General features: G+C 38.5%; 1 protein-coding gene across 3 annotated transcripts; it reads right to left on the minus strand.

Moving 5' to 3' along the window:
* Positions 1–1597: 1597 nt before the first annotated feature.
* LOC148847024 (uncharacterized) lies at positions 1598–24100 on the minus strand. 3 transcript variants are annotated; one of them, XM_088949367.1, is made up of 6 exons: positions 23706–24094; positions 23359–23400; positions 22000–22289; positions 18647–18752; positions 3167–3310; positions 1598–1979 (listed from the first exon to the last, which is right to left on the minus strand). In XM_088949367.1, the coding sequence occupies exons 3-6, from the start codon at positions 22254–22256 to the stop codon at positions 1758–1760; spliced, it is 729 nt and encodes a 242-aa protein (XP_088805493.1). In that variant the 5' UTR covers positions 22257–22289; positions 23359–23400; positions 23706–24094; the 3' UTR covers positions 1598–1757. The 3 variants fall into 3 exon arrangements, with proteins under 3 accessions (XP_088805493.1, XP_088805492.1, XP_088805491.1); XM_088949366.1 differs by lacking the exon at positions 23359–23400 and having other exon boundaries at positions 23706–24100; XM_088949365.1 differs by lacking the exons at positions 23359–23400; positions 23706–24094 and adding an exon at positions 22993–23053 and having other exon boundaries at positions 22000–22846.
* Positions 24101–24807: the final 707 nt, after the last annotated feature.

Raw genomic sequence — 24807 nt, forward strand, 5'->3', positions numbered from 1 at the left:
AAGTGGTACATGAGATGTGGGGATGTCCAATCATGTTGGGAGGGTGCTGAAATGAAACATATATTATTGACAGGTGATCCAAATTCCCAACGAGTCAAGTCATGATGAAGCTAATCTTGGCCCAATGTTATGAGTCTGGATTGCTCCTCACACCAATCTCACATCACATCCCAGCGGCATGGTAACATCTCCCATAATTGAGTTAACATCCCCACAGTATATCCCGACCTTATATCGAGAATATCTCTCGATAATATCTTATCATTTCCCATACTTATCATCGGGAGATGTTTCCAATACAAGGTCGGAATGTGCTATGGGGCATTGTGGGGCACCCCCCTTGTGGGGTGTAGATGTGAACTCTCCATAATTGTATGTTGTTATTTATAGCGAGATGTACCCAATAGATGATGGGGTGTGAAGTGAGATCGATGTGAGAGCAAATCCCGATTCCAATTCTATAGTGGGATCACTTCAATCGAGACCAATTCACAATCCTCAAAATGCAGCAGATCGAATTTGGGGGCCAGACTGCCGGTCTGGAGTCTAGGCTTTCCAAACTCAAGTCTAAAGCAAGTTTCAGCCTCCAAAATCTCAACTAGGGTGTTCATTACAGACTGTCAAACCGATTTGGTTTGGAGGTTAAAATGGTTTGGTTCGGTTTGAAATTTTGCTAAAATTATGATTTACGGTTCGATTTGATTAAACCAAACTATTAACTGTAAATATATAATTACATAACTTACAAATCAACATTTGCGCAATGCTTGTTTAGGCTCTCTAACTGGACTAAACCAATGGTCCAAACCACATTAAAAACTGCACCAAACGGGACCATAAGCACCCTAATCTTGACTCTCCGCATCTTCATTGGATTTGGATACCAATTTGAAGTACCAATTGTAACCCAAGCAATCGGGTACCCATTGCCACTCCCGCGGCCACCTAAGTGACAATTAGGTTAATGCTCAGTCTCTTGGTTGCAATCGTTAATCGTTTATTTAGGCTGAATTTTGGCCAGAGAGCAGGAGCCAGCCTGCTCCTTAGCATAGATCCCTAGTGGAACAATCATCCCATTTCCCTGTTCTCAAATCAGAAGCCATGCAAAAGCACATCCCTATAAATGTTAGAAATGTATTAAATTTTCCAGATTGAGTCTTCTGGCCTTAATTAATGATGATGAATCTGATGATGAGAGTAAGGGTTTGTTCTTTTTTTCTTAATTTTTATCTCTTAAGAGGAATCTTTTTAACTTTAAGAGAAAAATGGTTGTCCGATTCCTCTTAGCTCTTATCTCTTAAAGTGCAATCATACAATTCTTTGTTTTCCAATAATTCCATAAAAAAGACAAACAAAAAACTCTCATATATGAAGTCAAAATGATTATTTGATAATTTTCAGAATTCAGAATTCAAAACAACATTCTCACCATTTAGAATTCAGAGGAAAAAAAAATTCACAAATACCAATATACCTCTTAATGTAATTATTGTATTTTCGGATGTCAGATTTCAGAGTAAACGAACAAACCCTAAGTCTTCAAATGCTCGATGCATGAAATCAAATTTAGAGAAATCCGAAAACCAAGGTAAGCCTCTTTTTAAATCATAACTTTTATTATCAAATATATCTCCAATTAGGAAATAATTGAGGAAGTATTATATTGAATTCAAAATACTAAAGAGGAAAAATATCATATTAACAGAACTCAATAACAGAATTATTAGGCCTATTTACACTCAACTCTTTTCAGAAAATCAAGTAAGTTCATCTGTTGGGCCCGATTCATACAGGTCATCATAAGGGACTGGTATTCGTATTCTGTTCAGGACAGATGTGCGCCTCTCTTGAGCATCTTTCTGTTCAACTCCATTTCGTGTTTGATTTGTACTCTCATTAGAAGATTCGCGTACAGTGCTTTCAGAAGGGCCCTCCTTTTGCTCTGGAACTTGTCTGGTACCTTGTTTCATGAATTGCTTCTGCAATGGAGGTTCAAAACATAATTCAGAAATTACAAGTTCTTTGTTTGTTCCGGAAATTACAATGTTATAACCCATAGCTGACGAGAGATTTCCTTCAAGCACATAGCTAGCCTCCCACAGAAAATGGGTAAATAAATTTTAATTCAAGCTAAAAGTATATTAGTGGCATGGGTCCCACACTAACTCTAAAATGGTAATGTTTCTAAATTAGTTCATACCCTTAATAACAAATCAAGTCTAATTGTAGTTTTACAACTTATATAAAAAAAAATCACAAATGCTTTCAAGACAATACATTGGTTTGGGTCCCATTCTATTGGATAAAATGGAGTTCACATCTGCACCCCAAAGAGGGTGCCCAACAAACGCCCCACATGCACATCTCAGCATGCATTGGGTACATCTCTCGTACTTGTCATTGGGAAATGTTCCCAATACATGGTGGGATGTTCTGTGGGGCGCAGATGTGGACTCGATAAAATGGGTTTCTCATTACAAACCAAATCTTTTGTTTTGTTCAAAAACAAAACCTAATTTAGTCTCTAAATTCTTCAAGACTTGTGTGTGGATGGTGGGTCTCAAACAAATGCGCTTACAGTGTAATTAAGTGACTAGTGCATATTGAATGTAATGGGGGGTGACCCCAGTCCTAACCTGTCTCCGGCAGGTTTCTGTTTGTATCTTTAAATTTCCTAAAAAATTAACTTACGTTTTCCAAAAAAAATAATGTAATGTTTGCAACTATTCTTAACCATTTAAGTTATTTACAGTCACATTGATCATAGTTAGCTTGTCTTGCATCTAGCATAAGCTTGGATCTCCTACCCACAGACACTACAGGTGCGCTATCTCCCTTGTCGTTCATGGTGAGATGCTCCCAATATGAGGTAATGTCTTGTGGGTATGAATGTGGGAACCACTCCATTCGTAGATAGGAGACCCTGAGTGATCTAGTATACACAAAGTAATCTAATAAAGGGAAAGACTTGTATCACAGACACTTCACAAGAAGAAATTGTTAATGTGTCAAGTCACTCTACCATCTAGTCTGACCAGCTATAATTTCCCAGGCAAAAGACAGTTAAACTGATGATGGAACTATAGGTCCATCATGTGTTATTATAACCGCTTCATCCCAGCCTCAAAACAAATTTGTGACATTACTGTTTCCATTAATGACATACCTCAAACTCCTTTCCCCTGGTCATTATCTCCTTGTAAGCTTCTGGTTCACGTGCTTTCAGAATGCTCCATAGAATGCCACCACCTGTTCGAGGGTGCTTACCATCAGCAGTCATCTGGCCTCCACTAGCCTGTATTGCTTCCACCTGAAATTTCAATTTGTCAACAAGAACAATCTCAACTCCTTTTTTTATCAATGACAATCTCAACTCCTTTATGTTCCAGTAATTACAAAATTACTAACATTCAAATAGTTGAAATCCACAATGAAGATGGCAATGTGTCCAACACTTTCCTAAAAACATTGAGCATGCAGGTCAAAGGTTCCTAACAGGGAATTCAATTACTCAACTTAAATGCAGAGATAAGAATGCAGAATAAGCATAGCCTTTTTCTTTTCCTTTGTCTTTTTGTGAGTTCACATTAAAAAAAATCTTTCAGCAACGTAAAAGTAAAATCTCAAGAACAAATTCACTTTGCAATACTACCTCTGGCAAACACAGACAATATAAGTTTGACAGATAAGAATTACCGCCCATCCGGTTCGTGGGAATAGGGGTCTAGAATTGGAATCAGAATGGCCCAACCATTTGGTTGGGTGGAATCAGAATCCCATTCCCTCCCCCTTGGGAATGAAATCTCATTCCAGCTGATTCCAATTCTGGTTTTGATTCCCCATCTGAACCAAACAGGCTATGGGAACAAACCATTCCGATACTGATTCCGAGGGATTTCGATTCCGATTCCAGAAGCGAACCAAATGGACCCTTAGATCTGTACAAAGAAGGCCTCAAAGCTCTCAGAACAGACTTGAACAGATTACCACCCTAAACAGCTTGCCAATTAAATGTAGGATCCTTTGAATTCTTTCAGTATCAGAGCCAATCCGACAGTAAACTACTAGCATCAATAGAAAAATGCCTATAAAAACTTCGATAATAGATGACCATAAACTACAAAAACCTACAAAAGGACCATAAACTGAAGAATGGATCCCCTGCTACTCTTTGATGATAGAGGGACAACAGAGTATAATTTGGCTAACCAAGGTGGGCAAGACCAGGACATGAGAAAAAGAAGAGGGGAGGTCCAAACAAATATCCCAAGTGCAGCAAGTCTTGACAGAGACCCTCAAAGCACAAGAAATACAGGACATCACATAGAATTTTCCTTTCTCTGTATTCTTTCCAAATATGAAATAACTTCATTTATTTGATCACACTGACTAAAACATCCTTCAATTTCTGGAAGAGGGATAAACACTCATTGATTTCCCTAGGGACAGGGGTATACCTATGGAAGGTAGGATTCCTAACCACCAACCCATCTTGAATAGAGATGAGTCATCAAGAAGAAGAAGACTTGCACTACAATCCACACATGAGTTAAGTTAACTAACCATTTAAAGATAACTCTAAGTAATCCTACAAGAGAACTTGCACTACAATCAAGAAGAAAAAATAAAATTAACTTTTCCTTGTCTACATTATTTAGTGCTATTAATAATCATTTGTTGCAGTATTTTCCCTCAAACTCCCATCACTTCCATCCACTAATTGACCTTTTTTGATTGGTAACTGATGGTGCACGATTTGGTGCTCCCTGCTGGAGGACAGCTCGGACGTCCAGCTGGCCGAGCTGCAAGAAAACAGTCAGAGTACCCGGGGTGAACACTCTGTTGCTAAGTCAGTGAAGAGTTTTGAGAATGCTAGAAAGCAAGAGAACTAGAGAATCATAGAACAAAATTGTGCGTACCTTCTCTGGTTGAAGGGGATACCTTTATATAGGCACAGGTAGTCGTGAGCTTCACATAATGCGTCCAAGGTCTCTAGGAGGACGTGACTTATTGACCAGCCATGCTTAGAGGTGGTTTCCGCGTAAATCGATAAGGCTTATCCGGTTATCTCCAAAGCGGGCAGCACAGGAGCCAGCTCTATTGGTCAGGCAACGTTAGGGGTGGCAATATTGACCCTGACCCTTTTGGACCCACCCAACCCACCTGCTTCAAAACCCACCCATACCCACCCATTTCAACAGTGAGTTATATGGGTCAAGTGACCCATTAGGGTCAAGGAAAAGAGGGTCAGGGTGGGTTGGTCGAGGGTACCCATTGGGTCAAAAGGGGTTAGGGTCACTTGGGTAAGGAGAGGGTCAAGAGAGGGTAAGACCGTAAGAGGAGAGGGTCGAGAGAGAGTTGTTGCAAGAGTTGAACTGTCGAACAAAGATCTTTGGGTTTTCCTCAGTTCTCAGTCGAACGAACTTCCATCATTGAAGATTAATCCATTATTTAAGTTTCAGATCTTTGCTCTTTGTTCCACTAGTCATTAGATCAAGTGCAAGATCGAAAGGTGTTAGGGTTTCAATCCATTTGCAGTTATTTGTTCTGCCATTGAAGCAAGTTCTCCACCATCGAAGCAAGATTGTCCTCTCTGCCATTGAAACAAGTTTGTCCTCTTAGCTTCAATGCCATTGTTTCCCAGAGTTCTCATCTCAAGTCGCGTGTACATTAGAGTTTTGGATAGGTAAATCTTTTGACATTGTTCAACTTTCATTGATTATTTGCCTCCCATACTCATATTGTTCAACCAAAAAGTTGAACATGAAACATGTCTGAAACTTGTCCCTGTTGCATATATTTTGCACCAAAAGTGCCCGAAACATATATTTACTCTCCAGTGGACACAGAAAAATCCCCATTGGTTAAGTGGGATGATTCATGGCAAGTTGAGCCATGGGCTCATGGGGATCTCTCTGTGTTGGACGACTGTTGGAAGAAAAAGATAAAACAGAGAAAAGAACGAAATGGCTACAAGGCTGCCAGACTGGATCAATGAATGTCTCCCTTAACTTGGTGCTTGTAATGGACCTTCATTTATTAAACACCACAGATTTACAGTATAGTCTAATGCAAATCGACCCAGCAAGTATGTCTTCAGTTTGTTCTTTTATCAAATATCTAATGGCCGCTTGTCTTCTCCTTATATCTCGTCTAGAGGTGATGGTCCTAATTAAGTTGGATTGACGTGAGCGTCCATTCCTGATAACTTCATTTCTTTTATTTTGTTTAAGATTGACGATGACTTGTCTGAACTTAGATTCTGAGGCTGCCATGCGCCCATGCCCATTGAACATGGTCACTGTTTTATGACAATCTTATCTAATATCCAGCACAGAACCCCACATCAGTTCTGTAAATTTAAATTAAGGTCCACGGCATTGACTGATTGTTAATTAAATTGGAGCAATGGAGGTCACATCTTCTACTATGCTGCACAAGTCCAAGCTCATAATAATTGTATTATTATAATTTATAGCCTTAAATCCGCCGCTCTATTCATTATAATATGGTTTGGTAAAGAAGTTTTCAATCAACACCATGGGATGGTCTCCAATGAATAAAGAATATTGGATAGAACAACAAAGTTTCAGCAGACTGTTTGAGTTTAAACATGACTTCATTTATAAAGAATTATCTTCAGAACTTTAAAGAATATTGATAGAACTTCTCTGTGTCATCAAAATTAAGTATTTGATACTAGAAACATTCATTTGAAATCATATTCTAGTTAGCTGATCTTTGAGCCTATCACTCTCCATTCTAGGAGGGTGGGACACCTGAGTAGCTTATCCCAGGTTGGAACACATGGCAAGTTATATGGCCCCAAACTATGTTAGAGGTCTTGTGTCTAAGTAGCTATGAAAAGTCCCTAGTTGTCATCAATGACCCCAACAATTCACAATGTGTCTAACCTTCCAAGCTCACTCTTTTGATTAAAATAACATTAACATTATACACCAGAAATGCCACACTTCAACAACTTCAGCTTTTTAACTACTCTGATACTTATGGTTTATAACTTTAACCCAGCACAGACATGATAAGACTTGATCATGCCCAATCTAGCTTCTAAAATAAACATTCCAAATATTTCCTCAAAATCTCTATGTTCTTTTTAAGCAAATTAGGTCTATTACTTTCCTTCTTGTTTTTCTTCTGTTAGAAATAGCAAGGCATGAGTTTTTGCTAGTATACTGTCACTAATTCAGAAAGTATTATTTAATAAAATGAACATTTTCACCAATCTACTAGACCAACCCATAGTTTCCTGATTCAGCTTCCTGCTTGTGTGGTACTAATTGGAATTGATTCATAATGAAGGAAAATAACAAATTGGGGTAAACAATGCACAAGCCATAATCTTTTATTTATTTTGTTTATAATTAAGGAACAGGTTAATTACTTGCTTTTGTAAAATAGAAAAATAAGTAAGTTGGTTGACAAAAAAATGGATATTTTTTGTCTGAAACTTGTCTCTGTGTCCCTGTTCCACATTGCTTACTTGGTTTTAGTAGCAAATATATAAATGTTCAAGGTTACTGATCATAATAAGGCAAAACTTTTCTGAACTTGGTGCTAAAGATATCGGGAATGTAGGAGCTGATGACCATCTCAGTATTTACAGAACGAAAACTCAAATCAGTAATCTCTTGGTTGAAAGCAGAGTTCACCCATCTGGAATTTTGTATGCCTAGAAATTCATGTGATATTTAGCTAAAATGATTAAGCATATGTTTCAGTTTCCTTGAAGCAACAGATTATTATTCCATCTAGAGGAGCATCCTTGAATTAGCAACAAACTATTGTAGGCATGAACAAAGTATTGTTCCATGTCATACTCTAATATATAGCATCTATAGGCATGGTCAAAGTATGTACTTAATTTTGCTCATGGCTAAATATAAAGAATGTTATTTTTGTATTATTTTGATTATTTCTCATACACTTACAATATGAAATATGTATTTTTTTTCTCTTTACCATACACCAAAATTGTATGTTTGCATGCTTTTTTTCTAGATTTTGTTCAAAATATCAGAAAGTTATACATTTTTTTCTGCAAAAGTTATACACTTTTTTTATAATTTTCTACTTTTTTGCATTTTCTACAATTTTCTGGTATTTTTGGCATTTTCTGCTATTTGTCTGCATAATTTTTTCAATATTCTGGTATTCTCTGCTATTTTCAGCTATTTGTCTACAATTTTCTGTTGTTTTCTGCATTTTCTGGTTTTTTTGCAAATTTTTTATATTTTTGGTATTTTCTGCAATTTCCTGGAATTTTCTGATATTTTCTGCATTTTCTGCTACTTTCTTGTATTTTATGTAATTTTCTGTTATTTCTAAAATTTTCTGCTATTTTCTGCAACTTCCTAGTATTTTCTGGTACTTTTCTGCAATTTTCCTGTATTTCCTGCATTTCTGCAATTTACTGGTATTTACTGCAATTTATGCTAGTTTTCTGCAATTTTCTACAATTTTTTGGTATTTTCTGCATTTTCTACAATTCTCTGTTATTTTTTTTGCAATTTTCTGCATTTTCTGCTATGTTTTGCTATTTTCTTCAAATTTCTTCTATTTTTCTGCATTTCTGCAATTTTCTACATTTTTTGTGAGATTTCTGCAAAATTTTCTGATTAATTTCTGCATTTTCTGGCATTTCGGCTATACGGGTCAACCCAACCCGTTTATACCATGTGGCAATCTCAGGAGAGTTGTTTCTCTCAAAAAGTTGTTATTTTTCGGGTATTACAGGCGGACACGACCTGTTTCTACCATGTGGCATCATTTAGAGGTGCTTCATCAAAAATTTTATTTTTGGGTACATGGGTCGATCCGACCCGTTTATACCACTTGACAATCTCGGGAGGGTTGATTATCTAAAAAATTGTTGTTTATGGTATACGGGTCGACCCGACCCATTTATGTATTTATATGCGATGGTAGGTGGGTTAGTATGGGTGAGGGTGGGCAAGGGTCATATGAATGGGCCAAGTGGGTTAATATGGGTGGGTCAAGGTTAGGGTGGGTTATGACCCTTTAGAAAGCATTGATCATGGGTCAGGATGGGTAGGTTGGTATTCAACCCTTACCCAACCCAACCCAACCATTTGCCACCCCTAGGCGACGTGATCCTAGAGGACTCGGAGACAATAAGTTGCATGTAGCAGACGTCGGTCGCCACGTCACACAAGTCAACTCCTAGACCTCAGTCAAGTCAGTGGGACCTCGGCGGGAGGTCGCCCCTCATGCTGAGGTCCTTGGCTCAATCCTGACGAGATCGTCGGTCTGCTCCTGCCTAAGTGCATACAAGTCGGCCCTAGATGAGGTGGTGTCGGGCGCTCTCCAAGGTGCGCGAGGTGCATCCAAGGTGAACTCAACTGTCTTGGAAAAGGCAAGTCATTGCCTACATGGTGCCGAGGTGTTATGCAACGGTTTGGAATTGCCACGTGATATGATGTCACTGGAGGGCCAGATTACCCCTCATCAGTAACCATCAAAGAATTTAAGTTGTGGTAAAAGAATGATTATTTACAATACGGTTGTGCCTCGCACCCCTCACACTACCTTGAGTAGCAACATGAAATCATATTTTTGGTTGCCACCCAAGGTTTAAAATTTCAATACGATGCGCCCAAAAAGATACGGGATACGCATGGAAATCGAACGTCTCGTCTTTTTTTTATGTGTATCAGACCCGTATCAGGGGTGTATCAACGAAAAAGATACGACCAAAAACTAAAAAAAAAAATAAAGGGGAAAAGCAAGCTTATTTTCCCTGAAATAAGCCTTCTTTCACCCCCAAATAACTCAAACTCCAAACCTCATTCCTATAGTGCTAGATTTGCAAAAATTTGCAGGAAACAAGTGTGAATCGTTAAATTTTTCAAAATTTGAAACGATATGGCAAAAATAGGTAAGTTTTTTCAAATTTTTATAATATCTTGTGATTTCTTTTTTCCTTGAATGTTTAAATTTATGTTGATCTACATTTCTTACATTCAAAATCATACTTTTTTTTGTGTTAATAAATTTATGGAAATTTCATGAAGATATTTGGGGAAAATATAAATTAATAAAAATTTTGAAAATGTAAATTTTCTTTGCCTATAAAGACTAAATATGTTTTAGATCTATGGATTTATCTATCATATCCATAGAGCAATTGAAATTTCTTCTTTAATATTTTTTTTATTTTTTTTATATTTTAGAGTTAAAAAATAAATAAATAATTATGTTTTATCATTTGATCACAATGATTGAATATATAATAATTCTATGGATGATTTATCATATCCACAAAGCAATTGAAACAAATGTGAATCGTTAAATAAATAAATAATTATGTTTTAAAAACTCCCATACCTCCTTCCCTTCTGTTCCCTTCTTTCTCGCTCTCACAACCCAACTCAATAGAGTTCTTGCTCCCCTCTTTTGAACCCCAATTGATGACTTCCTTATCATTCTCCTCCCATTCGCCTCTTACCATGGATTGTGCTATGGTATTGGGTGGCTTTAAGGACATGGGCAGATCCAAAAAGAGATTAGGATGAGATAGTGTAACATTGATTAGGCTTTTTCTCAAGTCCCTGTAGATTGGTCTGATGCTCCATCCCATGATTTAAACATCTCTAAAAGTCCTGACACTAAGAATGAAGAAAATAATGGGAAAAATAATTTCCTACTCTAGAATCTAGTCTGATTTCCAGAACCAAGGTTGAATAAGCAGGGAGAGAAATGGAGTTCGTGCAGGCAGGTCAGTGGAGGAGATCCTTGAAGATAGAAGCAAAAAATTTCCTGTTCGAAGAGATGAGAATCAGGGGGAAGGTAAGCCTGAAGGTAAGGGAAGCGAAAAAGGGTACAATATTGCTGGAAGGATTAGAAGTGATCGAGTGGCTAAGAGAGTTCATAGCTGGAGCCTGTTCAAAAGGTAAGCAGATAAACTGGCAGGATTTTAGTACATTAGAAGGGAGAAGAGATGTTGTTGAAAGTAAGAGGAATAGAAAAGGCTTCTTCATAGTTTTGGCTGAATTTTTTGGTAAGGGATGAAGGCAACTGGTGTGTCTACCAGCAGGAAAACAGAACCAAGGTTGGGAGGAAGTTGACTGGTTGTTCAAAGAGTAGCAAATGATAAAAAAGCCTCCATAAGGGAGGAGAAAGCATATCACAGCAATAGCAGGGTAGAACAAGGGCCAGTGGTCATGGCAAAAACAAAAGGCCATTGTAGAATGGTGGGAGGTCTAGAGAGAGAAGAGTGGGATAGTAAGTTTGTGATACAAGCCAAGGAAAAGATTAATGATTGGAGGAGGGTAGCTGACTTATTGGCAACCAGGTTGAAGCTGAAGAGTGTCTTCATAGTAACCCCCTTCGATAACTGTAAAGCCCTCCTAGATCCAATAGAGAATGAATTAGAAATATCAGCTATCAATGTTCAGGTTGATTTCGGATCATTCACAGTCTTTAAATGGAATCCAACATCCAACTCCAAGGATTTTTTTTGTCGAAGATGGTGTGGTGGTGCGTGTAATAGGCTTGCCATTTCATCTATGGAAACAAGAAATAGCAGAGTCTAGCTGTATTGTGTGGAGGAATCTTGAAAGGAGCTTTCTGGGGTGATCTTTATTCAGTAGCAATCCTGCTAAGTGGTGTGAAGCCAGAAGACATTCCACGAAAGGTAGAGGTACGAACAGAGGGGAGTTTTGTCTCTGTGTGGCTAGCTTCCTCCATTGAAGCAGGGTTGTGTAAGGAGGCTCGTATGGTAGGAGGGGAGAAGGAGGAAGAAGAAGCATTACGTGGACTTGTGAGATTGGTTAATTCAAATGGGAAGGAATGTTTCACTAAAAAGGGCCAACAAATTCTGGGAAGCCAAAAAGCTTTGGGGTAGATGGAAGGTCAAACCTGTAGAAAGCAAGAAAAGGATTTGACAAATGGCAGATCTTTTGCGCAGGTGGTGTCAGGGGAAACAAATAAAATTTTACTAGTGTCGAAAGGGAGAGGGCTGAACCAGCAACCTCATATAGGGAGGGTTGCTGGCTCGACCATTAAAACAGGGGGGCGTGATTTTTTAAGAGGTCATGTGGGATGAAAAGACTTAGAAAATGGGCCTAGTCGAGTGGATCCCTTTTCTGGTGGCTAGAGAAGGCAACTCAAGTAAAGACTTTAAAGTTGGGTTCTTATATTACAAGTCTTGAGCCCAAGGCCCATTACAAGACAGATGGGCCAAGGGACCCCTTTAAGTAAGCACATGACTGGGAGGAGGGATGAGCTGATAGACGAGATTAAGCGTCTATCTTCTTCTACCCCCGAATCCCTCCTTTCGTTCGAACAGTTCAGGCGCAAAATCTCAAGACTCTCAGTCTCGAGGCTCTCTACAGTGGGTCCCATCCAACCTGGTGAACCGTCTCTCACCAGATAGGCGCAACTCGAGATACCTGAAGCCTAGTGATTTGAACAGAACAGGGTTTGAAGATTGGTCGAGTGAACAAAACAGCAATGACGATTCTGATAGAGACGAAATGTTAAGTTTGGGAAGTTTGTCTCTGAAAAGCAACAATGATTTACTTGAAATAGAAAGTTTGCATACAGAGCTGTTGTTTTTAGAGAAAAAGACTGAAGAGGCAGGTGGTGGGAAGACTAGAAATGGTGAAGAAAATGGTTCTAAAGCTGTGAAAACTCCTCTTCCCTTCGTCGAGGGAGTTGACTCTGAGTCTAATGAATTACAGGATGTTGGTGGAGAGGGACAAGAATCAGCCGTGAGGATGGATGTGGGTATTCCAGTGTCGGAAACACAAAGAAAGGTTTTCCAAGTGGGTAGGTCGTCAGGAAGTGATTCTTTCACTATGTCTACTTCACAACCTTGTCCAAAAAGGGGAAAGGCCTTAAAACCATTTGTCGCCTGTCAGCAATTCAATTCCAATGATTCTAGTCCTACCCCCGTCCTACCAGGTATGAGTGTCAATTCTTTTTTAGGTACTGACTTGTTTACTATGCCTGTAACAGATATTCCAGCTTCCCATCCAAGAGGTTCTGATGCAAGAGAGAGGGTGATAGTGGAAGGAGGAGAGAGGGTGTTGGAAGGAAGTAGTAAGGGGGAGGCAGACAGAATTTGGGAGTTGATCTATACAATGATGGAGGAACTAAAAAAAAGGAAGGATTCTTAGAAAGATGTAGCCAAAATAAGTGTGAGCAGGGTAAAATTCTTCCTCAGACATTGGCTAAAAAGAATGGAGAAAAGAAAAATGATGATTGTTGTATTAGGAAGGGGGGGGGGGGGAGGGAGGAACAAAGAAGAAAAAAAGATCTGAAGTGGAAAGGCTAATTTCAGACACTGAGGGGGATTTAGAATTCAGTGGTAGAGGGGATAGGAGGAAATGCCTAAAATGAGGAGATTATGGCCTTTTCATGGGTTTTTTGCTATTTTGTCTCGATGAAAATTATTAGCTGGAACGTAAGAGGGTTAGGGAGTGCAAGAAAGAAAAGGGTGATCAAAGACCTACTCCGAAGGGAAAAACCCGATATTGTGTTGTTACAAGAATCCAAAATGATGAAATTAGATGGGAGATGGGTGAGGAGTTTTTGGAGGTCTAGAGGTTTAGGTTGGAGCTCGTCTCCTTCTTGGGGAGCCTCGGGGGGGATCGTACACTGTGGAGGGAGGATGTGGTAGAAGTAGTGGAAGAATTGATAGGTAGATTCTCAATTTCCATTAAGAATATAGAGAATGGGTGTGAATGGGTCTTAACCAATGTTTATAGCCCTAATTCCTATAGAGAGGAATGGGATGTGGGAGGAACTATATGCAATCAAGGGGCTATGGGATAGCCCTTGGTGCTTGGGCGAGGATTTTAATGTCATTAGATTCTCTGATGAAACCAGTAATCGCCAACAGGTAATTACAACAAGCATGAGGAAATTTAATAGTTTTATTGAAGAATGTGAACTGAAGGAAATACCTCTACTGCAATCTAGTGACACTTGGTCTAACCTTCAGAAAACCCCTTTGTGTTCGAAGTTGGACAGGTTCTTATTTAATCTTGCCTAGGAGAATAGTTTGGAAAACTTGGTTGCTAGAGTGTTACCCAGGGTCACCTCCAATCACTGTCCTATCCAGATAGGTACTGAGTTTTTTCCTATAGGACCCAAACTTTTTAGATTCGAAAATATGTGGCTTACCCATCCAGATTTTGTGAAAAAAAGTGAAGGAGTGGTGGGGTGAGGAGAGGGGGGTAAGATAGAAGGGGATCAAGTTTCATAAGAAATTAAAAAGGTTGAGAGCCAAAATAAAAGAGTGGAATAGAGATCATTTTGGTAGAATTGAAGAGCAAAAATTGTGCCTAATCTCTCGAATAGAGAACTTGGATGTAAAGGAATCTCAAAATGGGCTGACCAAGGAGGACAGAGTGTTAAGGAGACAATTGAAAAAGGATTTGGAAGAGGTGTTACTGAGGGAAAAAATCAATTGGAGACAAAAATCTAGACACAAGTGGATTACGGAAGGCGATGGGAACACTAGATTCTTCCATGATTTGGCAAATGGGAGACGAAGAAAGAATCTTGTGACAAAGCTAGAGATAGGAAATGAGGTGATTACCAACCAGGATGACATAGTCAAAAAATTTGTGGACCACTTCAAATCGATTTATAGAAGAACTTTGAGTGAGAGAGCAGTCGTGAAAGGGGTGGATTAGCCAAGAATTGATGACGAAGTGACAAGATGGCTGGAAAGGGATTTCGAGGAAGAAGAGATTAAGAAAATTGTCTTTCTAATGGATAGATCCAAACCTCCAGGTCCAGATGGCTTTACAATGGGTTTTTATCAAGACTGTTGGGAGGTGTTGAAAGAGGATTTAGTTGAAGTTTTTAAGGAATTTGCAGACAATCACACTATAAGCCCTGGAATTAATGCCACCCTAAGAAGAATGATGCCAACCACCCAAAAGATTATAGGCCTATTAGTCTGGTGACAAGCATCTATAAAATTCTGGCTAAAGTGCTCCCATTGAGGATCAAAACAGTCCTCCCTTCTATCATTAGTGAAACCCAGGGGGCTTTCATTCAAGGGCGACAAATAACAGATCAGATCTTAATTGCGAATGAGTGTGTGGAGGAAATGAAAAGGTCTAGTAAGAGAGGTTTCATTTGTAAATTGGATCTTGAAAAGGCCTATGATTTGGTGGACTGGAAGTTTCTATTAGAGGTTATGCAAAACTGTGGATTTGGGGACAAGTGGTGTGGTTGGATTTTTGGGTGTATCAGTACTTGTCACTACTCTATTCTAGTAAATGGTATGGTGAGGGACTTTTTTCCAGCTTGCAGGGGTGTCAGGCAAGGGGATCCACTCTCACCCTTCCTTTTTACCTTAGTAGCTGATGTGATTAGTAGGATCATTACTAAGGTAGACAGTGAAGATGCCATTAGGGGTTGGAGAATAGGGAGACACCAAGTCCCCGTCACCCACCTTCAGTTTGCAGATGACCTAATGATTTTTTGTGAAGGAGGTTTTAGCGAAAAGGTAGCAAACCTAAAGGAGCTAATCAAAAGATTTGAAAGTATTTCTAATTTGAGTATAAATTTGGAAAAGAGATGCATAACGGGTATAAATTTGGAGGTAGGGAGGTCGAGGCTATTGCGGAGTGTCTTGAGTGTTCCACCTCTGCTTGGCCTATGTCATATTTAGGGCTTCCTTTAGGGGCAAATCCTAGGGAGAGTAGATTTTGGACCCCAGTGATAGAAAAGTTTGAGAAGAGATTAGCCTCATGGAAGAGGAATTATATCTCTTTAAGAGGGAGAATTACCCTAATAAGAGCTACCTTGGCTAACTTACCTACCTATTTTTTGTCTGTTTTTAGGATACCAGTTAGGGAAGCTAGGAAACTGGAGAAGTTGATGAGAGATTTCTTATGGGAGCCAGGACAAGAAGAAAATGATCACTTGGTTAATTGGGAAATTGTGTGCAGAAGTAAAGAAGAGGGGGGTTTGGGACTTGGGAGGGTAACTAGAAAATATCAAGCTCTGTTAGGGAAATGGTTGTGGCGATGGCCATTGGAAAGAGAGAGATTGTGGCATGAGGTGGTGGGAAGCATTCATGGGAGGTTAGAGAATGGATGTGATGCTAGTGTATCAAGGCAAGCTAACCTAGCAGCACCTTGGAAGGCTATTCACAACACCCTTCTCAATTCCTCAATTTTATCAAGTATGAAATTTGTTTTGGCAACTCTGTCCTTTTTTGGGAGGATATTTGGATAGGAGACACACCTTTAAAGGATTTGTTCCCTTTGCTATTTTCTGTTTCTTTGTACAAAAAAGAGGTGGTCTCAAAATTTGTCTCACCTTTTGGAACATCCTTAGATCCTACTTGGGATTTTGGATTTCGCAGAGGACTTAGGGATGATGAAATTGATTCTCTTTCTGTTTTTCTTGGTTGTCTTAATCAGGTTTGTTTGGATCCCTCCAAGCCCGATAAGAGGGTTTGGACTCATAGACCCAATGGAACCTTCACTTGTGCTTCTTTCTTCAAGTCCATCTCTCAACCTTCTAGTCACCAACCCTTTCCGTCAAAAGAAATTTGGTGCAGGCCAGTTCCCCCAAAAATTATGGCGTTTTGTTGGGAAGTATTCCATGGGAAAGTAAACACTCTAGATAACCTACAAAAGAGAAGACCTTTCCTTTGAATTTCTCCTAGTTGGTGTATCCTCTGTAGAGCTCACGGTGAGGATTGTTACCACCTATTAATATCTTGTCCCTTTTCTACAGACCTTTGGGCTTGGCTACTTTCGTTGTTTGGGGGTAGTTGGAGTCTACCGGCAGAAGTTCACATGCTCTTAAACCATTCTACCTTTTACTGGCCTACAACAATAGGGAGAATTATGTGGAGATGTGCTCGTGCTGCCTTGATTTGGACTCTTTGGGAAGAAAGGAATATTAGAATTTTTCAAGAAAAGGAAAGGAGCAGTCAGGATTTGAAAGAATGTGTGTTAAATAGGGCAATACCTTGGCTGAAGACCTTGGAAATCTTTCATCAATTCTCCTTTAATGACCTTTGGAGAAATTGGTCAGTAGTAGCGAGGTGTTCATCTCTAAAGGACAAATCAATTACAAGCTGATCTCCTCCATCCGAATGCTCACTAAAGTTGAACTTTGATGGAAGTAGCATTGGTAATCCAGGATTATCCGGAATGGGGGGTGCTTTGAGAAATGAAAAGGGAGAGATTTTGTTGTTCTACTCAGGTCCCTTGGGAATTGGGGACTCCATCAGGGCAGAACTTTTAGCTGCTGTACAAGGGGTGCAATTTGCAAACCAGCTGGGAGTACAACACCTAATAATTGAGGGGGATTCCAAAGTGGTGGTGGGTTGGTTGAAAAATCCTGAAGAGGCTATGTGGCGTTACAAGAATGAAATGAAGAAATTTAGTTGGTTGACAAGGAATATGTTGGTCACTGTATAGTGGGTGGGGAGATCAACAAATACTTTGTCAGTTGTGTTAGCTAAAGCAAGGGGTAAATAGGAAAGAATTATTTTGGGCTCAGTTGTGATTCTTGCTTTTCTTTCCTAGTTTACTTGTAAGGTTCAAGGAGGGGCTACAGCTCGCGCCTTTCGCTAGGATGTGTTGTATGAACTCACTCTAAATTTGCTTATGAATTAATAAATTTATTATCATTCATCAAAAAATATATATTATATAATGTTTATTATTTTTTATAATTTTTGTACATAAATAATAAATAATTATTGATTATATTTTCACTTAGAAGTTGTGCCAATGCATGTTTTATGGTTGGATAGGAGAGTTGGGTTTTTCCCATCCCATAAAACATTAAAACTTAAGAATTATAATTCATAAATTATAGTTAAGCATAGGATTTTTAATGAAATTATAATTAACTACAATATATTTCTTCATAAACCATTAAAATATATTAATTTAATGTATATACACCTCATTGAGGTCTTATATTTAATGTTGTTGATGTATTTTTATGATTTATTAAAGTATTTATAGTGTTTCCAAGCATATCTATGCATATCTTAGTTTTTCTCCGATACGCATGCGTATCCAAGGCGTATCCCGATATGTCTCATAAAATTGCCTTTCCGATACTTTGAATCTTGTTGCCACCTTTGAAAGTTTGAACATGTGAGGCTAAACTTTGCTGGAGCCTGGGTGCAGCATGGGCAATTCAAGGCTGTCAGGAGTGGGGCAAATATCCAGAAATCATTAGGGACATGGATTAGCCCTCTACTCTGGCTCTATTGGACAAGGGAACTCTACAAAGACAGAGTTAATGGCAGTATTACATGGACTGAAGTTAGGAAAAGCTCTTAATTATACAGATCTCATTATAAGAGATTCAATGACGGTTGATGGGCTCGTTTAAGTACATAAAACAGAAATTGAACATCTGTGCTACAGGCATATCAAATGACATTGTCTAGCAAGGCAGCAATAAACTTAAGTCGTGTATACCTTCAACAATGAAGCTTGCCATATACATGCTAATCCATTTTATTATCATATATTTCATGCAAACAACCTCATATGTTTTTTTATTGATCGATCAAATAACCTCATATCTTATTTTCAATCTAATGTACAAGCAAATGATCCATGTCACCAATTATAGCACATGAATGGGGAAAAAAGTTTACCTCTCTGACAAAATCACCTAAAGCAGATATGCCAAGACAACTCACAGCATTCCAAACCAAGTAAGATTTCTTTTCCTTCAAACGTTTGCAAGCGCCTATAACAAATCTGTAAAAGATAGAATTAGAAAACTAATAAAAAGTTCATAGTTACTAAAAAGAAGATTAAACTAAGAACTCCCTTCCACCAATTGAAAAGATAAAAAGGAATAAGTTCTAGCAAAGGTAATGAGAAGTGAGGTTAGTTAAACAAACAGAGTTCAATGAGGCACTTGTGAACTTGGATACAAGCAATTTTGTCAACCCAAACCTTATCCATAAATTGATTGATAAAAAACCCTTATCCATAAAAAAAAAAATACATAACCAGAAATCCAAAGAGTTGGTAGAGTTTGGTGAGCTTCTTTTCATTTTTAAACCACCATTGACAACCTCAACTTAAACCTAATGCAGGTGAAAAACAAGCAACCTAACCATAATGAAGACCTTCATCCTCAAAGAGCCAAGCCATGGGCAAGGCTGTACAATAAAAAATTGCTATATTTGTTACAACCTCGGGCTATCAAGTGTGAGAACACAGGTTTAAGTAGAGTGCAGCCACTTTGTGCAAGAAATTCCAAATGTTAGGTCTGTATCCAGTCCATCCCTCTGAAGACCCCAGATTGTTGTGACCAACATTGGATAATGACCATTTTAAACTAGGTAAAAATATTGAAGGGAATGATCTTGATGAGGGCGGATTTGGCCCTCCAATGATATTGTGACACATGGCACCTCGGAACAACTAAGTGACACCCGGAACCACTTAGGCAACAACTTGCCTTAGTCAAGTTGATGGCGTCCCACTTGGCAGCCTGGCACAGGCGCCGACCTGGTGACCTACAAGACGTGCCCGCCGACAAATTCGACATGCATATCTTAACACTCCCACGATCCTTGGAAGTTGGCCCACGTGCCAAACGATCTGGAGGGTGGTCAACGTGCATGGCGGTTGCCTTAGGGAATCTCGGACCACTTAGACGACTTCTCGGAAATCTCGGATGCGGTGCATGAAGCCCACGCCAAACAATGCCTATATAAAGGCACCAACTCCAATGGCATAGGGGGGGGCAAGTAAGCATATTCTAACTCTCATACTTTGTGATTTTTATCTCGCAATCTACTATGAGAGTACTGACTTAAGCATCGGAGCGACCTCGCCGAGTTAGCCACCCCGAGTCCTCTGACATTGATTCCTTGCAGGTCTCTAAAGAACTACGAAGCTCAACAATCAATCCAGCTCGCCACTAGGCAGCTCGGCCCTCTAGTAAGCTTGGCACTCTGGTCAGCTCGTCACCTAACCTGCCTAGCTCAGTCTGGTCAGCTCGTTACCTAACCTGCCTAGCTCGGCCCAATCAGTTTGGCACCTAACTTGCCCAGCTCAGCCCAGTTAACTCAGCACCTAATCTGCCCCCAGCTCGGCATTCAGGTCCTCATCCAACAAAAGTTCACTTCAGCCTCTGAGTCATCAGCCACTTGGAAGCAAACCAAATGACGAGGTACTTAGCACAAAAAATTGATACATCACCAAAAATTGATTCATCAGATCTGAAACAACTTTTAATGTTAATCAACAGAATCTAGAAGTGTGCACAAAAGGATTACAAATTTAACAAAAAATCCAACAATAAATACTCATTCATATTTTTGTAGCACCAAAAAGTAGCAAATATACAAAAGTAGCATTTTGTGCATTCCCATAGGTACAATGCATTGGTGTACACGAATGCTGCTATGTAATCACATTATGACATCTCAATACTTTACCAATTCAAGAAAAAAATAGCACATAAGCAATTTTCACAGAAAAGAAAAGTTCTTCATAATCTTCTCTTCTCCTCATCTTCTATTGCGAGAGAGGGTAATAAAAATTATAAGAAATAATAAAACATTATTATCCATAAGGATATATAATAAATCTAATCATTGAAGGAGATTTTAAATTGGTTGTGGGGTGGATGAAGGATCCGGATTCTATTATTTGGTGCTTTGGAGATGAAATTAAGAAGTTTAAATGGCTTATTAGAATTATGAATTTGACAATACAATGTGTCGGGAGTTCAGCAAATGACATCGCTGACTTGCAACCAAACAAGGGGCAAATATGGAAATGTTGTATTGGTCTCAGTTGTAATCTGCTTGTTTCTATAGTTTATAATTTACTTCTGTTTCTGGGAAGGGTCGGAACTCACACCTCTCCAAGGATTGCATGTACTGTTTTAATCCTTTGATGATAAAAGTTATTTATCAGAAAAAAGTTCTTTGACCTTTTCTATAAGGAAATATGATAAATAATTAAAAGCACACTGAAATTGATAAGGAAATTTAACTTAAACATATAAAACAAAATAAATAGTAAGACTGCAAATTGTATCTGTTGGTCTGAGTTAGAATTTGAATCAGATCCAACTAAGTCCACTGGAATTCAATATGTTTATAATTAGATTAAATAAGGATACACCCCAATCCTATCCAGTAATATTTAAACATGTATGCTTATATCTATATAAAAGAAATATGCATGATATAGAATATTAAAGTCGTTTTTAGTTCATTCTATTAAAAATGTATTACTATTCTGATTATTTATAGCTTAATTTATTAATAGTATAGAATATCTAAATCCAATCCAAGTTCAATATGAATCCAACAGATAAGATTCATATTGAATCTTAATAATAATGGATCACATTTATCAAGGTATTTCCAATTTGATCCAATCTGTTTGCAGTCCGAAGAGGAAGAAGTGTGGTTTCTTATTTTGGATTCGGTAGGCCTTGTCCATTGTTAACAAAACAATAGTGTCAAAAGCCGAACTGAAAAACTTGGGTTCATCAGAAGTAACATATATGGAAATCCAAAGGCCATTGGAATAGAAATCGTAATCCAAGCAAAGAGTTGAAGACAGATCCTCTTTTTCCATTTGATAAGTTTTTTTGAAAAAAAAAAGCCTTTTTTCGCATAAGGAGAACTTCTCTTAGCAATTATTGGAGTATTGGACAAGAAAGAAGGTTTACTCTCCTGCATGGATATACATTGAGCAAATGTAGAACCTTTTCATCAAACTCTGTAACAGATGGTGATTTCATATACAGTGGCAATGAAGTTTATTGAAGATGATCAATAAATGGTGGCCTTACCAACTACAACTCCCTATCACCATGAAATTCTACCCAGTTTTTTAGTTCTCTGGTTTGTTTCTAAAGGTCTTATTTTCTATCCCATTCCATCTGAAAAATAAAAGCAATTCTTGACTTCTTCTCATAATGTGTAAGATACTAAATATTGTAATAATCATGATATAAGCATGAACTTACCTGTTTATGTCAGTGACATTTGAAACTGAACCACTCTTCTTATTTTTCTTCCTTTTCTGTCTACGCCTGCTGTTTCTGCTACAAGGCTGCTTAATAACCATTTTATCATCTTGAACCATGGTCTCTTCTGTCGATCCAATGGTTTGACTCTGCTCCTTCAGTTCTCCTTCTTCCGCATCAATCATGTCAACATCATGATCATTGTCTAGGATTTCCTCTGCAGGTATGGACTCTAGTTTGTTCTCTCTATCCTCCATGAAACCAAGAAGACTGTACTGGGATTGAAGGATCTGCATGAAGTGACAACATAGAAAAGAGTAAATCCTGACTAAAATCATAACAGCATATATCAAGAACATCTAAAAAGAAACCATAGCATATAAATATTCCAACAACTAAATTGTCCACCCTAACCATTATTATTCTTACCTAAAAGAAGCAGGAAAACAGGACAGACAGGAAATCCAAATTTGAGATATGGAGTAAAATGGCACCGATTTAATTTAGATATCTAAACATGGAACTCAAACTTGAATGAGGTTTTGAAATAACAAGATAATACCAAATACAGGGCAAATAAAGATCCATTAAAATAATCCTAAACTTGAAACCAGTAGGGAATCAATGCAGAGCCAGTGTTAAAAAAAAAAAAACGAGAGAGAGAAAAAAAGAAACTTGAAAACACCATCAAAACTCATCCAAAATAACAAAGAAGAATAGGCCCGAGAATCTTTCACTCCCTAGTGGGGTCGTCAAAGCTGTGGATGTGGAAGCAGCTTTGACAGCACCCACTAGCTGGATTAGGAGTCACGACCTGCCATTTCTGAGGAGTGAGGACAGCGGGATCCTACGTAGATTAAATCAACAGAGAAAAAATTAGACCAAAACGTAAAAACGAATTAAAGATAGAATGATATGACGTAATTTATATATATAAAAAGAAGAAGAAGAAGAAGAAGAAGAAGAAAGGAAGATTCCACTATCAAAACGCACCAAATAAACAGGGTTAGGATGCTCAGTTATCAGTTCGGGAAGGTGTGAGGCACCCCTACTGATCCCAAAGAAGGTTGCCAGAACTGGTACCGGGTGATTCAGAAACACGAGACAGAAAATTAAACAACAGGCAATTGTGATTAATTATAAAAAACAGGTTTTGAACAAAAGACAGAAAATGAAACAACAGGCAATTGTGACTATAAGAGTATCTTATTTTATTTTATTTTATTTTCTTAAGAGAGAAGGAAGAAACCAGAGGGTCTGACCAACATCCCAGTTTCCAGAGTAAGAATTAAAGAAGCATCAGAAGTGAAAAAGCTCATGTTGTCCGCCTCCAAGATTGAAGACAAGTATTATACGAACCTTGGAGTATTTTAATGCCTGAAGTCGATAGAAATACCAGAACTGTAGAAAAAGATAAAAAAGAAAAAAATGCAAAAATAAATTAAAAACAAAGAAGAAATAGCCCTGCAAATAAGTTTGTTATACACATTTAAAGCAAATTCTAAAGGGATTCTTTTGGTCATGAGAAGTTGGGGGGTAGTTCACTTCCCTTCCCCGTTTCCATACACTGGTCAATTACTCTTCCCCCTAGATGCACAAATAGCGAATGGAACACACAGATAGGCAACCTCAAACTTTTCAAACTACGCACTTAGCTCTGAAACCAGATGCAAACTTTAAAATAATAAAAATGAGAAACGACGTACTCTTATGTAATCTTGTAACTGAGGATCGAAATTTGAGTTGCTAGAGAGCTAGAATCACAAAGAGTCGGTGGAGAGAACAAGCTTGTCTCGCACTGATCGTTCCTCCTTGGGTCATGCCTCTAAGGAATGCTGGGTAGACAGACGCAGACTTCCATCACACTACTTGAAAGCTTGAATAGGAAAGGAATGACGGACTGACACAAGCCTTGAGTCGCCCTTATTCTTCTCTCTTCGTCCAAAGCTCTAAGAGAATGTGGGCCGACTGCAGCAGGGCTCGAGCCGCTCGACAGAGAGAGAATTTCTTTCTAACATAGTGGTTGAGGGAGAAACCTGATGAGGCGTCCGTGGCTTCACGATGAGAGTTTGCGGGGAAAAGGACTGAGGTGAAACCTATTAACCTAAGTCCAACTAAGGTGAAACCTATTAACCTAGGCCTGGACTGAGGTCAAACCAGAAGTTACATCCAAGCCCAGCCCAACAACATAGCTCCACTTAGGTTTGGGCCCAGACCAAACATTGAATTGGGCCAGGCTGGGTTTGGGTTGGATCTGTTCAAATTGTAGTCCCATGGAGAGAAGATAAGAAAGAAAGCACCACGAATACTGACTAGCAAACTATGAAATAAGGGGTAGTTTTCAGGGAGAATATTTGGGTGGTAGATTAGATATTAGATGTAGGCTAAAGATTACAATCTGATAGATGTAAGTTTCATGTAAAAAAGGAAAAGGCAAACTTACAATTTGGTCCTTATCCTTTAATCAGAGAAATAATCATCGCAAATTTGCCATTCATTATGCCACTTGATGTTTTGGATCAAGTGGAGCCCGATGAACTCAAATCAAATGACCCCATTATTTTTGGGGTCCTTCAAGTCCATTTTCAAACCAGTTTGACGCTAAGATTATGTTTGGCTTGAAGGAAAAGGTAGGGAAAGGAAGGGAAAGCGAGAAAATCTATATAAGATTTGTAAAGATTTTCTTACCTTTTCCTACTTTTTCCTTCCAACCAGACACAGCCTGAAGGTTTATAGTATAGAGTTTAGACATCTTTAATTGAGTTGGCTAAAGGGAGTTTCTTTTTTTCTTTCTTTTGTCACGTATTT

Source organism: Nelumbo lutea, chromosome 6 (genome assembly GCF_056320005.1).
Source record: "Nelumbo lutea isolate HS-2025 chromosome 6, American lotus-T2T, whole genome shotgun sequence".
Taxonomy (NCBI): domain Eukaryota; kingdom Viridiplantae; phylum Streptophyta; class Magnoliopsida; order Proteales; family Nelumbonaceae; genus Nelumbo; species Nelumbo lutea.

Coding starts and splice junctions, on each gene's coding strand:
- LOC148847024 (XM_088949365.1), bottom strand. CDS start 22,358: ATGTTCTTGATATATGCTGTTATGATTTTAGTCAGGATTTACTCTTTT. Junction 18,753..21,999: donor AATGTCACTGACATAAACAG/GTAAGTTCATGC, acceptor TATCTTTTACAG/ATTTGTTATAGGCGCTTGCA. Junction 3,311..18,646: donor TAGGTGATTTTGTCAGAGAG/GTAAACTTTTTT, acceptor TTGAAATTTCAG/GTGGAAGCAATACAGGCTAG.